At 42.4% G+C, this 16420-nt stretch overlaps 1 protein-coding gene across 1 annotated transcript in view; it reads right to left on the reverse strand.

Annotated features, from left to right (window-relative positions):
• The window catches only part of Oga (O-GlcNAcase), a 36736-nt gene that overhangs the window by 6739 nt on the left and 13577 nt on the right, over positions 1 to 16420 (reverse strand). The window contains exons 7-14 of the mRNA XM_032892079.1: positions 15353 to 15637; positions 13557 to 13715; positions 10556 to 11169; positions 9170 to 9344; positions 5902 to 5987; positions 4845 to 4949; positions 1982 to 2067; positions 1157 to 1349 (exon numbers count right to left, since the gene is read on the reverse strand). Of these exons, the coding sequence (XP_032747970.1) occupies positions 1157 to 1349; positions 1982 to 2067; positions 4845 to 4949; positions 5902 to 5987; positions 9170 to 9344; positions 10556 to 11169; positions 13557 to 13715; positions 15353 to 15637 (1703 nt within the window). The remainder of the gene's footprint in view (positions 1 to 1156; positions 1350 to 1981; positions 2068 to 4844; positions 4950 to 5901; positions 5988 to 9169; positions 9345 to 10555; positions 11170 to 13556; positions 13716 to 15352; positions 15638 to 16420) is intronic.

Below are 16420 nucleotides of genomic sequence, written 5' to 3' on the forward strand. Positions count from 1 at the left end.
ACACCAGCTGGAGTCTGGACTGATGCCCAGGACAACTCTGCTCTCCGATACCCACAACCTATATGATGCTAGTCTCCCCATCAAGAACTCTCCAACCATCTTTTAAAACTCGTACTAGAATCTCCACTCAAGACTCAGGACTCCAGCTGTGGCCATCAGACAGGATTTTTATTAAAAAACAAAACAAAACAAAAAAAAAAACCTTAAGACAATTAGCTGCCGAGTGATAGGTCTCACCTATCTGTCACTTGTGTAGTGGGAAGAAGATCAGGAGTTCAAGGCTAGCCTTAGGTTTGTGGACAGCCTTGACTACATTTGACTCTGTCTCAAAAAAAAAAACATGATTCAGAGCAAAGGTGGCTGAGGAATGAGCAGCTCTTGCTATTTTTCAGAGGCTCAGGAGGATCCACACCACAGCTCACAGCCATGGGACTCCACTTCTAGATCTGATGGCCAAAGGGAGCACCTGGTACACACCGGGTACAGACATACATGTAGACAAAACACTCACACAGACAAACTTAAAACATTAAAACAAGCAAGCGCCGATTTTCTAACCAAGTACATCACAAGAAATAAAACATCAGTCCACACAAGGCCATAAATTCAATCCCAATCAGCATAAAAATATAGTTAAAAAAAAAAAAAGCAGCACTTCAAGCTGGGTGTGGGGACACACACCTTTTATACCTTTTGTCTTAGCACCAGGAGGCAGGGTGCTACATGTCTACATGAGCTTTTTCTTTAAAAAAAAAAAAAAAAGGGGGAGGGTTGGGGATTTGGCTCAGCGGTAGAGCGCTTGCCTAGATAGAGCGCTTGCCTAGCGAGCGCAAGGCCCTGGCGCAAGGCCCTGGGTTCGGTCCCCAGCTCCGAGGAAAAAAAAAAAAAAAAGACACAATTTCCTTTGTCAATCTGGCTGGTCTGGAACTCGGTGTGTAGACCAGGCTGGCCTCAAATCTACGTCTGCCTCATAAATGCTGGACAAAAGGTATGTGCTACCACATTTGGTGAATTTTACAACTTAATTTTTTTTTCTTTTTTTTTTTTTGTGGCTGGGGATCGAACCCAGGGCCTTGCACTTAGCCAAATGGAGCTAAATCCCCAACCCCACAATTTAATTTTTTAAAATTATCATAATTCTAAACCAGTGAGTTACCTCAGCCTCTGAGAGCTCTTTGTCTCCATTTGGCTTAGTATACTTCTCCTGCATGAAGGGAATCCAGGAAATTTTGCACTTTTTAATGAAGGGGGTCACATCTACAGTGCCTAAGGCATAACCACAAATACCATCTTCATCTTCGAGGACAAAACAGTAATCCAGGCTGAGGGAAAGCAGTCCTCCTACTAACCTGCTCAGAAAGAAGAAGCCAGAGTGAGCACGTGAATTAGTAACACAGGATTCACAATACACCTAGCTTACCAACACGACCTTCAAATAGCAAAAACTGAAACAGACATCATATTCGCTTTTACATTTAAGATTGAAAATAAACATTATTTGCTTTCCCATTTTTAAAGATTTATTTATTTACTTATCTATTTATTTATTTACTATATATAAGTACACTGTAGCTGTCTTCAGACACACCAGAAGAGAGCATCGGTACCCAGCACAAATGGTCGTAAGCCACCATGTGGTTACTGGGAATTGAACTCAGGACCTCTGGAAGAGCAGTCAGTGCTCTTAACCACTGAGCCATCTCTCCAGTCCTGCTTTCACATTTAAGATTAAACTGGAATTTAAAAAAAAAAAATTGGGGCTGGGGATTTAGCTCAGTGGTAGAGCGCTTACCTAGGAAGCGCAAGGCCCTGGGTTCGGTCCCCAGCTCCGAAAAAAAGAACAACAACAACAAAACAAAAAAAAAAAACAAAACAAACAAACAAACAAAAAAAATCCTTCTAGTTAACACCTCCCCTTAACTTAAAAGTACTTGCTATAAGAACAACTATCTATGACGCAAACCAAATAGGAATCACATACTTGTCTCCAATAAGGTCAGGCTGACTTTGAAAAGGTAAACCCACTCCATCATCATACATTTCTCTGCAAATCTTGTACACGGAAGCCTGGAAATATAATCTAGTTAGGAACACACCAAGAAAGCTGTCAGGAAGAACGAGCGTAAGCAGCTGTGTGTGGAACACATAGGAGCTGAGGGAGGAGCACAGGTAAAAGCCATGCTGCTTAATGGGCTACACGCTAAGTCTGAGATAAAAAAGTGTGGCCTATGGGAAACATTACCTCAGTAGGGATGGGGCAAGGTAGAATGATCTTCATTACTCTAAGTATTATTAGTTGGGTATGGAGCTCAGTGGTACCTGACATACAAAAGGTACTGCATTTGATCCCCAGCAGTACATTTTAGTTATTGGATCATGTCTGTAAAACTAGTTGAAAAAGCAGGGCATTAATCAAGACTGAACACTTGAGAGACCTTTAATTTTTATTTCTTCAAAACCGTGCACATGTCTCCATGTGGGGTATGAGCATCTAAGTACAGGCTCTCTGAGGTACCTGATCCCCAGGGAGCTAGTTACAGGAAGTTGTGATCTGCCTGAAGAGAGGGTGCTACTAGGACTGAACTCAGGCTCTCCTTTAAGAGAATAGAAGTGCTCTTAACCACTGAGCCATCTCTCCAGCCTTAGGAGATGAGTTTTGAAAGTAAATTGTGGATACAAAAGCTGGTGAACTTTTTAAGAGTCTCTCAACCTTTCTTTTTTGAGGACAGTTTCAAACTTGCCCAGACAGATCCTATGATCTCAGACTCAGGTTCTGGGATAGATCCACAAGGCCTTGCTAATTCTTCACTTTTTGAAATAGTTCGACAACACTTTAAGCATGTTACTATCTTTACAGAAACTTCTTTTTTTGTAAATAGCTGTCAACAGGCAGGAAGCACTTTACAATAGAAAATTAGAGGACAGAGAGAAATAGCAGTCAAGGACAACACATCATTAGGATGTACTGTTTTGTGATTCCTACTGTGAATTAGGCATTTTATTTATTTACTGGGCTTTTAAAAAAAAAACAACATTTTTTTATCTTATGAGCATTGGTGTTTTCCCTGCCTGTGTGTCTATGTGAGACTCTCAGATCCTAGAATTACAGACAGTTGTGAGCTGCCATGTGCGTGCTGGGAACTAACTCTGGGTCCTCTGAAAGAACTGCAGTCTTCTTAACTGCTGAGCCCGCTCTACAGCCCCTGCTGGGCTTTTTAAAGACAGTTTCACACCTAGCTAGGGTTGTCTTAGAACTAAGGTCGAAGATGGCCTTGAACGTGCACCAATTCTGCCTCAACATCTTAAGTGCCAGGATTACAACCTCGTGCCACCAAAACCCAGCTGTTATTTCATTGTCTAAATGGATATTTCCTGCCTCCCCCACATATTAGTGATTAAACGCAGAGCATTGTGTATGCTCGGTAAGAAGTCAATCACTGAACACTTGCTATTCACCTGGCCCCAATCCTCACTTAGTACTTGTATGTGTTTGCCTGGATGAGTATGTGGACCATGTGTGTGGGGGAGCCCACAGGCCAAAAGATGGCTCTGGGTCCCCTGGAACTAAGATTACAGGCAGTTCTGAGTTGCCATGAGGTGCTGGGAATAGTCTCCATTTCTCTGCAAGAGCAGTAGGTGTGCATAACTAATGAGCCACCTCTCTGGTCCAAATTTTATTTTTTAAAAAAACATTTATTTTATGTATATGAGTACACTCTGTCTTCAGACACCAGAGGAGGGCATCTCACAACCATTACAGATGGTTGTGAGCCACCATGTGGTTGCTGGGAATTGAACTCAGGACCTCTGGAAGAGCAGTCAGTGCTCTTAACCACTGAGCCATCTCTCCAGCCCCCAAACTTTTTAGACAGTGTTTTACCATGTAGTTCTGACTGGCCTCGAACTCACAGAGATCTGCCCATCTCTGCCTCCCAAGTACTGAGATTAAAGGTGTGCCCCAACACATGTAGCCCCATTTTGACTTTTTAAAGGGAAGAATTAAAAGACTCAGCTCAAGCTATTAAAAGGTTTTTGTTTTTTTTTTTTGGTTCTTTTTTTCGGAGCTGGGGACCGAACCCAGGGCCTTGCGCTTCCTAGGCAAGCGCTCTACCACTGAGCTAAATCCCCAACCCCGCTATTAAAAGTTTTAAAGGAGATAAATATCTTACTTAGGCTCCTCCTTACAATTTCCCTAAATTAAGCCTCAGTGTTTCAGCATAGGCTTTAATGTTTTAGTTAACTTCCTCAATCTCACAGTGGTATTGTAAGGGCTGGCCATTTAGTCACAATCTCCATCAGGAACCCACCACTCCCCACAAAGGCCATGTGTTTAATTCTCGGCTGATCGGCTTCTAGGAAGGCAGCAGAAAGTCTAGGATGTGAGGACTGCTGGATCTTTTGAAGGATGCAGTGTCATTGTGACTGGCATCTGGCAGCCCTGGGATGAGCAGCTCTGCTCTGCCACTGTACTATGATGACACAGAACAAAGGAGTTGACTGCCCAGGAACCGAAACCATGGACCAAACAAGACCATCTCTTTTCTTTTTTGAGACAGTCTTAGCATGTAGCCTTGGATGGCTGGGAACACATTGTATAGACCAAGTCGGCCTCAAAATCAGAGCTCTGCCTGCTGCGACCTCCCACGCCTGGCTTTCGTGGGTAGTTTAAAGGAAGACTGACTAACGCAGGCATGAATCTCAGTGGCAGCTGAGTCTGATCCCTAATCCCATAAACAAATAAGTGAACAGTAATTAAAGACAGAAGCATTTCTTTCAACCATCTAGTTCAAAGTTGTAAACGTGCATATAACCATATAGTACATTGATAAGCAAAAGGAAGTTACCTCATCTTTAGGGAAATAAGGTCTGATAGTATAAACCTTGGAGGTAGGAGTCAGTGGGGGTGGTTGGAAAAAGAGATCATTTGCTCCATCAATTGGCAGCAAACGCTGTAGGAAGGGAAAAAAAGGGAGACAGATTAGTGTTGAGAAGACACCCGTTTCTTTCAATGAGTGTGCACTGCAGATTACCAACTAACATTAACTGGCTACTGCAGGCAGACCTAAAGAGGAGGGTATACTACACTTTACTAATATAATACCTCTTTCCTGGGGGAGGGGTGTTTCAGAATAGAAATTACCCAAACTGACATACACAGCTTTAATGGCATATTAATAGAAATCTAATTTTATAATCAAAACAAAAAAAACTAGTCCAATTATGACATAAATATGTTTTTAAAACCAATCTTAAATGAACCATCTTTCTACAAGATGGCAGAACAGAATGTCAGGAGGAGAGGTTTGGTCTGAAGAGGGTTATCTGTCCAGGAGACGCTTTATCCCCAAAGCAATGCGCTTCAGTTTGCTGTGCGCAGCAGAGCACCTGTTGGGGGGAGAAAAGGAGAGCACCTGAAAATTCCATGAACAAATCCCAGCAGCAAGAGCCCGTGTCTTGTTCAGACTGTCACTAGCAGACAAGTCTCTGTTGTTTAAGTATATTCTCATTAAATTACCAAGGAACTGCCCTTTAAGCCCTTTGTCAATCACTTGTATAATCAGCCATCTTTTTTTGCTCATGGAGTTTCCTATGGCAGACAAGCATGCGCGCATTGTGCATTGCGGGCGCAGATTTAAATGCTGTGCGACCTGCAAAGAAACAATGTGAAGTGTAGACCTAGAGCCGCTGCGCTTCGCAGGCGCGGGGGATTGACAGCATCTCCTTCAGAAATTACTGTGAAAGAGGAGGAAAATTTGATTTAAAAATCCAGCTATGTAACTAAATTGAATTTGGGACTAGAAAGCCTTCGGCAGACCAATCCTTCCAGCCATCAGATGCGCAACATAAGGTTTCTCATAAAACAAAGAAAAATGTCAATTCAGTTGTGAATCATATTGATACCTGGAACTCTCCTGCTAGACCACCTCTAAAGGCCCAGGGTTCTTGGTCTCCAATTAAGAACTGTGCTGAAGAATGACTACGACACCCTGTTGAGATCAGATCCAAGCGGAGAACGTTACGTGAAAGGGGATTTCCTGGGGTCTCAAATGTCCAACAAACTAACACACACTGGAAATAGCTCTCTAAAAGTTCTAATTAAGGGTTTCAAGGCAAGGCTGTGATAATAATTATTTAAAATTTGTAACAGCATTTCAATTCTTCTGTTCCTTCCTCTGGTTAATGAAAACCACTACTTCCAATCAGCTCTACACTTTAATTTTTGGAAGGAATAATGAGGTTATCCAAATAAAAGCTTCTATATTCCTTATACAACAGTAAATCAAAACAACTGTTTAACTATCGTGAAATTCTGTAACCATAAACTGAAGCCAATGAGATAGACATTTTATTATCACAGCCCATGAAGGAACTGAATTAAACCTGTCTGAAGTCACATTTTACATTTTGAGGAAGGGTACAGGACAAGGAAAGGGAGTCAATCTTGTCAGAAAACTTAAGGTCAGCAGATACTATTGACAAAAATGGAATTAATAAAAATTTTGGTTTTAGTGAACAAGTACTATCTTAATGCAGACACGGCCAGTCAAATATGCCAATCTAACAAGATCGAGAACTTGGGAGAGCCAACTAAATTTCATAATTGTCTAAAGCTAAAAACACACTTCTTAGAAGTATGACAATGTGTGGTTCTTAGGCATCTGCTAGAGCACCACAGGTAAAGGACGCAGGCGGCGAACAGCAGGCTTGAAGGCAGCCAGCCTCATAGGCAGTAAAGCCAACAGCCATGAGATAACTAACAGCTAACGTTTGGACACCAAACAGAAATGACCTGCCTAGTTTTCTGACAAGATACAGCAGCGCAACATAGTTCTTTTCCACTGGAAGACAGCCTTCTACCTCCTGTTCAAGTTAACAATCTCATCAGTACAAGACACCGTGTGCTAGTCAGACAGTCCCAAAGCAAACCAAATTTTTGTTGACAATTCGGCCCATTAAAAGATCACATCTAGGTTTGTTATGTTTTAAGGGTAGGGTTTTTTATTTAAAAAACAAAACAAAACAAAAAAAGCAAAAAACAAAACAAAAAAACAAAAACAAAACAAAAAACCCAAAGCAAAACCAAAACATACATATACACATACACACAAAAGAAGAAAAAAAAAAGAAAAAAGCCAACATGAACCCCATAAAATGTAGTATTTGTAAAATAAACATGAAATGGGTCAAAATTTCAACAAAACCAAGAGCTTGCCCAAACCATCTATTAATTTACAAAAAAAAAAAAAAAAAAAGAAAACAAAAAAAAAAAAAAAAAAAAAAAGCACAAAACAACAACAACAACAAAAAAAAACCAATATATTTCTCAAACTTTAAATTCAGCCAATTTCCCCTACCCTCCACTTTGAGACTCCAACATAACTAGCACTTCCAACTAGTACAGTAAAAGCTGCATGTGCGAAGAGCTGTGTAAATGAAAACATGGTTAATGCCTGAGACGCTGCGCAAACGTGACTTCAGTTCATATCTACTGCCCTAGATTCATTCTACCTGAGCTACCTCACAGATAGAGCCCTTCAACTTAAAACTAATTAATCAGGACGCGCTGTGAACATCTGCCGCTGTCCATCCAATAGTAGTAGACACTTGTGCTGAGGACTCTCCCATCTGTACACAATGGGGAAGAAGATAATAGAAGTCGTTAGTCATCAAAAGTACTGCATAGCACATTCTTTAAAGGACTGAATGCCAGCTGGACTGGAGAAAGGAAGAAAACAAAGGAGTCTAATCACGAGTCCCTGAAACTGGGCATCTGCACAGCCGCACTGAGCACTGACGGTAGTTACTCAAAACCACGATGTTCCTTCCGAGACTGTACAACTTGGGAGATCTACCCTCACTGCTGCCTAGGGCAGAGATAGCTTGAGAAGAAAAATGAACAATACTAGATATAATAAAATTTAACTTTCAGTAGTTCTTGAATTTGGGGGGCAGGACGTGATACTGAGGGCTGAACCCTGGAGTATAATATTTAAGTGATATATTCTCTAATAGCCTGGATTTCGGGTTCAAAATCCCTAGGGGCCTTAGAAACTAACGATGTAAATCCCTGTAAGGATTAATAACTCCCTGGCAAGAAGCCTGGAAGGCAAGTGCTAGCTATCATCCAACTATCAATAGAGATGTTTCCCCTGAGCCTAAAAGGAGATATCTGCCACCCTTAATAGGTGTCTAAGATAGAGACACCTATTTTTCTCAAAGGTGCTAATTAAGGCTCTGTGCTAATAGATACAGTTCTTTCTATATTTTAAAATCAGTAATCACACATTCTCTCTTAATATTTAAGAGCCCAAAGACACCTATGTGAACAGAGAACTTGGGCGCTGACGGTTTCAGACCATCCATTTTACATCTACTTACGAAGCCCCGCTGCGCTACCTGTGCCTACTATGAAATGGACACAGGAGTTAGCTTTGCTGCCTGCTGTGTGCTGTACGTCCATTCATGAAACCTGAAAATGAAATGAGGTCCCTGGAGAAACTTGGCCATGCTGGCGCTTTTTTACCAAGTTTAGGAATTTCCGAAAGAAAAAAGAGGCACACAAAAGTGCACTGGATGAAGCAGAGTTTATAGGGACTGTAATTTCCATCCCGTGCTAAAATCAATTAGCTGGTAGAGGGATAAAGAGCAGCCACAGGAAGTAATTACCAAGTAGCACCAGAATAGCCTTCCACTAAAGCTCGCATGCGCACAGGGCTGGGAGGACGGCTTCCTCTTTGCCAGGCCCCTGGGGTAATTTCAGCAGTTTTTCTATCAACACAGCACTAATGTTATCAAGACACAGCAAGCAGCAGAACGCTCACGGAGTCACATCTCATAGAGTTCTACCTCCACATCACATCAGTGGAGGACTCACTCTCTCTCAGGGCTCCATCCAGGGAGCATTCAGTCAGAGCACGTTGAAGTCAGTACTTTCTAACATATTTCCAAGATATTTAGGAAATTAGCCCAAGGGAGAAAAACTAATATGCTCAAAACAATTACTAAGGCTTTGAAGTTTTTTTTAACTATGTTCACCTTTGAGAAAAATGTAGGCAAAGAACTGAAAAACATGGAAATTTGCAAATTCCCTAAGTGGTTTTCTCCCTGTGGGATAATTTTTAAGGACAATATATATGAATGCGGAGGAGATCACCGCCGGTGCACCTACCTAACCACTGCACAAAAGACTTCACCATAGACATTATACTCTTGATATCCCACACATAGGAGTACATGTCATAAAGGATTGTCCTGTTGGCACAGTTGGAGAGCCGGGTGAACATCCCCATCACTAGTGCGCACATTTCTTCAAACTTGGCTGCTCGTGACCGCCATTCTTCAATCTATATAGAATTAAAAAGAAAAAAATGAAATGATTAAAAAATTTTAAGTTTAACAAAATGATCTAAGAGTTACACACTGAGTTATTTATCAGGCATACACAATTTATCTTAAACAACTACCATGGTTTAAACTCTAGGTGAACAATTAAACTGTTAAATACCTAGATCAGACTTTCTTCCATTTCTAACTAGAACATCAAGCAAAGGAAGTGAAGGCACCAGATCCAGTATAAAACTCTCCATTATTTTAAGGAACGTATTTCTAATTATGGTCAAGTTTACAGTTACAATTATGTCCACTTAAGAATCTCAAGGGTAGGGGGGAGGTGGGGGGATGGAAAAAAAAAAAAAAAGAATCTCAAGGGTAGAGAGAGGGCCCAAGTTCAGCCACTTGTTGCTTCTTCCCAGCACCCATAGTGGTTCCACTAACACCCATTAACTCTAGTTCCAGGGAATGTAATACCCTGTTCTGGACTCAGGCACCAGGCACAAATGTGGTGCACACACATCTATTTAGGGAAACATCCATATATATGAAATAGAAAAGAAATCTCCTGACAGCAGTGTGGGTGAGCGGAGAAAAGGAAGAACTGAAACTTGGGGAGGGGGAGGGAGACAGGGTCTCTATAACCCAGGTCAGCCCAACTCGAGGTAGTGGAGAACAACCCTGAACTCCTGGATCCCCTGCTTCCGTCGTTTAAGTGCTGGAACCAACACAGCAGGCATTAGCCAATGCTCTCTGTGGCAGGTAATGGTGGCTCCCACAGCCCTAATACTTGAGAATCTGCGCAGATAGGACTGCTCCTGACAATCTGTCTCAAACCCAGTGACCCATCCATATCAGGGGCTTACAACACTAAGCCTGATTCCAAGAGAGCCAATGGCTCGATCCCTCTATGGAAACACAGACTAATGCTTGTATGCACACATACACACACACCAGCACTAAATACAAATAAACTTTAACTGGGTTTCGGTCCCCAGCTCCGAAAAAAAGAAAAAAAAAAAAAAAAAAACAAACTTTAAGCTGGGCAGTAGTGGCCACACCTTTAACCCCACCGCTTCTAAGGCGAAGGCTAGTAGATCTTTGAGTTCCATGACAGCCAAACAAATCAAAACACACTTTAAAATGCTTTTAAGACTCTGTAAACAAACCTGTCCACATTCCAGGTACCAGTGAGAAGCCACTGAAGGACAATGAGTGTACTCACTTTTTCAGAGTCTTTTCCTTTGCAATTGACACTGACAACACTACTGTTTGCTCGAAGCCACTGGAACTCCCGTAGCATCTGTGCTCCTTTGGGTCCATGCTCATAAGGAAGGTAGAAGAGATCAGCAAGTAACTGTAAATCCTCCAGAGTCACTGGTTCTGCAGCGTACAAAGGTTTTTCATTTGGACCTGGCACAAATTGCTCCTTGTTTGTTTGCTCGTCTGTCTGCATAGGAGCGATATCATTAATGCAGTCTTCTTGCATAGACATCTCTGGGGATTTTGACTCGGCTATGCTCTCCTTATCAGTGTCCATTGGTTTCAACTCCTCTGCCATTTTAGCTTCGACAATCTCAGTTAGTATTTGGTTGTCACTCTTGTGCTCTGACTCTTCCTGCTTCTCTACCACCATATCCATGGGTTCCTCATCTGGCTGTTTCTTTTCTTCTTCCTTGGTCAGAGCTGAGGGCTCACCACTCAAAGCTGCTCCCTGGCTCATAATGGGCTCCTGGTAAACTGTTGTAACTACAGTTGTGGCATTTAAAGAAGGTGCTGCAACCAAGGGAGTCCCGTCCACTACGCTTGTCTTAGCTCCACTGTGTGCAACCTGTCTACCTACAATGGGAAGAGGAAGAACAAAGCAAACTGGGCTCATCACATTTAGGAAATGCTTGCCCTCCACCCAGGCCAGGAACATAGCCCAATGGGTTAAGACACTACCACCAAGCCCAACAACATGGGTTGGATCCCTGGGACTGCCATGGAAAGAACTGACTCATGAAAATTGTGCCACAGTATGTACACGTCTGTGTGTGCACATAATCAAGCAATAAGCTTAATCAAAAACTGTGGCACACTGTTCTGCATACTGTAGACAGGCATGGTGGCACATGCTATTAATTCCAGCACTCAGGGGGCTGGAGAGATGGCTCAGCGGTTAAGAGCACCCAACTGCTCTTCCAGAGGTCCTGAGTTCAAATCCCAGCAACCACATGGTGGCTCACAACCACCTGTAAGGAGATCCGATGCCCTCTTCTGGTGTGTCTGAAGAAAGCTACAGTGTACTCATATATAATAAATCTTAAAAAAAATAAATAGGGGCTGGAGAGATGGCTCAGTGGTTAAGAGCACCCGACTGCTCTTCCAGAGGTCATGAGTTCAATTCCCAGCAACCACATGGTGGCTCACAACCATCTGTAAAAAGATCTGATGCCCTCTTCTGCTGTATTTGAAGACAGCTACAGTGTACTTATATATAATAAAATAAAATAAAAAATAAAAAATAAATAAATAAATAAATAAATAAATAATTCCAGCACTCAGGAGGTAGAGTCTCCCGGAGTTCAAGGTTAGCCTACAGTAAGTCTCCAGAACATCCAAGGCTACAAAGTGAGACCCTGCCCTGTCTTCAAATGAGTGTGTACTGTGTGTGCAGAGCAACTGAGTTCAATTCCCAGCAGGCAGCTGACAACTACATGTAACTGTAGCTCCAGGGGACTCCAATACCTACAGAGCACAGAGCACATTCACACACATGTCATATATGTGTACCACACATAAGGCTGGACCCTCAGAGGCCAGAAAGGGGTATCTTATCTCCTCAAACTGAAGCTACAGATGATTGTGAGCTGACGTGTGTTATTTCAAGCACATGAAAGGCTGAAGCAGGAGCACTGTCAGGTCAGTCAGGAGTCAAATAGCAAAGTCAAAGCCTTGCCTCAAAAAAAGTTAACAACTAAGAACAGTGGCTATTCTTCTAGAAAACCCAGATTCAGTTCCCAACAACCACATGAAAGCTTACACCTATCTAAAACTCCAATTCCAAAGACTCCAACACCCCTTTCTGGTCTCCACTGGTACTGCACACACATGGTGGATACACATACATGCAAGCATAATACGCATACACATAAAGTTGTTTTTTTTTTAAGAGTTGTCCATGGTGGGCTGGAGAGGTGGTTCAGCGGTTAAGAGCACTGACTGCTCTTCCAGAGGTCCTGAGTTCAATCCCCAGCAACCACATGGTGGCTCACAACCATCTATAAATAAAATAAATAAATCTTTAAGAAAAAAAAAAGGGGGGGTTGGGGATTTAGCTCAGTGGTAGAGCGCTTGCCTAGCAAACGCAAGGCCCGGGGTTCAGTCCCCAGCTCCGAAAAAAAAAAAGAAAAAGAAAGAAAAAAAAAAAAAAGTTGTCCATGGTAATACATGCCTAAAAGCCCAGCACTGGGGAGGCAAGGCAGGACAAGCAGAAGAACTCTAGGACAGGTTGGGGATTTAGCTCAGTGAGGTAAAGCGCTTGCCTAGGAAGCGCAAGGCCCTGGGTTCGGGTCCCCAGCTCAAAAAAAAAAAAAAAAAAAAAAAAAAAAGAACTCTAGGACATCTGTGGCTACATAGCAAGTTCTAAGTCAACCTGGGCTACATGCCAGCTTTAAAAACAAAAAAACCAAAACAAAAAAAACCAAAACAAAACCCCCACAAAGCTCAATTACATTCTGCTCAGTGGATCTAAAGGAAGGAAGGGCATGACTGCACCGTGACTCAACTCTGCAATCCAATCTCCTGGTACAAGCTGTCTAAGTGTATGTAGCAGAACAAGTCTCTATTTCAAGAACTCGAAGTAGAGACGGGTGGTCTACACAGTGCATTACAGGTAGCCAGGGCTACAGAGAAACCATCTCAAAGCAAAACAAAAGTTCAAGCTCGTCTTAGGTCACATGTCAAACTAGAGGCCAATCTGGAGCAAATGAAACCTTATCAAAAAGGGAAGTCCCAAGGTAGACAGTTTCTGAGGAATGACACCCAAGGTGGACTTTTGGCACCTACATACACAAGCAAATGTGCACGTGTACAGCCATTTGCATCCAAACGTATGTACACATAAATGAATATAAAATACAAAATAAACCCTAAAACAAGAATCAGTGCACTGAGATGGATTAAATGACAAACTGTCTGCCCAGCATGTGTGAGGCCCCAGCCTCTTCACCCCAGTCACTCACTGCTGTACTGATGAGGGACACCGAACTCCTGCAGCCACTCAGTTAAGGCCAGCTTTAAAGCCATCTGTGGACTGTAGAGCACATCAGTCTCAATGTCTTCATCACTGCCTTCATTTTCTAACTTTATCTGTATTGAGACAGTACTGTCTTCACTGTCAGCTGTGAGGGGGAAGAAGCACAAAAATAATTTGTATTAGAAAACCCTCGTAAGTGAGGATGTATGCTTAAGTTTCACTTGTTGCGGTAAGATCGAAACAAAAACCCAAAAACAAACCTTTAATATAAAACACAAATACCAGATCCTCCATTAACCATCTAGAAGGTCACTTACTTGCTCAAGGTTCCAACTAAAATAAGTATGTTAGAGTCACTAGAAAAACTGGTCATCCATGTTCACTGAATACCAGTAATGAGATGGCCAGGTTAATGAAAGCTTTACACCAACCTTTGCATAAAGAAAACACAGCTGCATCTTCAGGCTCTTATGGCTTCATTATCAATCAATCCCTAAGGCATAGTCTTTTTCTTTTTTTCAGATAGGATCTCACTATGTAAGGTCTCACTAGCAGCCCCTGAACTATGTAGACCAGGCTAGTCTTTAACTCAGAGATCCGCCTGCCTCTGTCTTTGAGTGCTGAGACTAAGGATGTGCACCACTGCATCAGGCTGAGCTAAGGTCATCAAATTCCAGGTGAGGACAGGCAGAACAGTCAGCTTGGCACTCAGAAACTCTACCCTAGCGTGGAGCACAGCTGAGTTTGATTAACCTAACTTAACATCTATCACCTAAGTGTTATGCCCTGTCTTAAAACATGTAGGAGTTAAACACTACGCATGCAGATTACATTCCTAATTGTGTCTTTTTTGAGTGAAAGTGACAACAGTGACCAAGCCATAAAAGGCCTCAATTCAATGAACAATGGCAAGGGCACAGACCACAGCTACACACACATACCAAATGTCACGACAGCAAGCAGTCCTATACCAAATGTCATCAGTAACCCTGCTTCAGACTAACTTCGGTTTTTAAATTTTTTATTTATCATCATGTGAACCCACCGTCTGTCTGTCAGAACAGGTGCCTGGGCATACACATGGAGAACAGAGGACAACTTTGTGGAATTTCAGGCTGCTAGCTCGCACAGCCTATGTCTTTAACCCCAAACCATCTCTTGCCTACTCTTCACTTCAGAATGTTCATGACCAGTATGAGCCCACATGCAGCAGTTCTACTCATATAATCCAGATCAAATGCCTGCCCAGGGGCCTAGCAACACCGCAAGTTATCACTCTTCTGCTACCACACTGCAGACAGGCATGACAGCAGGACAGACACTACAAATGCCTGCTTGTCTTCCCAACTTAAAACTGGTTTTGCAAAAGTAGACACTTGGGGGCTGGAGAGATGGCTTAGAGGTTAAGAGTCCTGAGTTCAATTCCCAGCAACCACATGGTGGCTCACAATCATTTGTAATGGGATCCAGTGCCCTCTTCTGGTGTGTCTGAAGACAGCAACACTGTATGTATTCATAAACAATCTTTAAAAAAAAAAGTGGTCCATTCAACACCCAGGAAGATGCACCTGCCACACAGTATCTTTAAATGCAAGTCAATAAGCAGCAGACATTCTCACACTTGTAACTCTTTTAGGGACTTTGCAAAGCAGTGACTTGTCCAAGGACACACAGTCTTTTCCTGTTAGGCACCTAAGTAAGAGATGAGGAAACACAACAAAAGTTAAACTGAGGCAGGGACAGCGCTTACAGCGGCCCTGTCCACCCAGCACAGGCACTTACTCATCACCACGTCCTTCCTCACTCCGTTCATGTTTGACTTGTACCAAGTGGCAAGGGTGTGGATGGCAACGTAGTTGGCTTCAAATTCACAATTTGGATTAGTCAGCACTCCCTTCAACCGTGGGATGAGCTCTGTGGATCTTCCTTTGTAGGGACCCAGAAACAGCCTCTTCTGATCATAGTCATTAGCATGAATGTTATCCCAGATCACTGGGGCTCTCTTAATGATCTTAGAAACTTCTTCAATAGATTCTACTGGAATTTCTTTTGAAACAACTTTTGGACCTAGAAATAGTTTGTTAAAAGAACTTATTTACAAAACTCTTTACATGGTTCTTAAAATACACTGTAGTGGAGAGACAGCTCAGTGGTTAAGAGCATTTGTTGCTCTTGCAGAGAACATGGGTTAGACTCCCAGCACCCACATGGTGATTCACAAGCATCCTTAACTCCAATTCCAGGGAATCTATCCCTTCTAATCTCCACGGGCACCAGGCATGCACTAGATACACATACGTGCATGCAGGCAAAATAAACAAACATAAATACATCTTAAAAGGCAAGTTTGATAATCCGAGTTCAATCTCCATGAACTACAGGGTAGGAGGGTCCTACAAGTTGTCTTCTGCGATAGTGCATGCATGCACACACGCTCACACACCACATGTAATAAAAAATGTAAAAAGGAGCTGGTGAGATGGCTCAGTGGTTAAGGGCACTGACTGCTCTTCCAGAGGCCCTAGTTCAATTCCCAGCAACCACATGGTGGCTCACAGCCATCTGTGCTGGGGTCTGATGCCCTCTTCTGGCAAGTGGCACATATGCAGCAGAGCAGTCAAACATTAAATAAATTAAAACAGTGAAAAGATGAAATAAGGAGCCTGAAGAGATGGCTTAGCAGTTAGGAGCCCTGTGTGCTGCTCTTCCAGAGGTTCCATTCTCAGGAGACATATTGGGTCCTCCTAGGTTCTGGTGCCCACTTCTGGCATGCAGGCATATATGCAGATAGAACACACATACACATTGAAAAAAAATTTAAGAAAAAAAAAAAAGATAAGAGCTGGGAAG

The sequence above is a fragment of the Rattus rattus genome, chromosome 2, assembly GCF_011064425.1.
Source record: "Rattus rattus isolate New Zealand chromosome 2, Rrattus_CSIRO_v1, whole genome shotgun sequence".
NCBI lineage: Eukaryota > Metazoa > Chordata > Mammalia > Rodentia > Muridae > Rattus > Rattus rattus.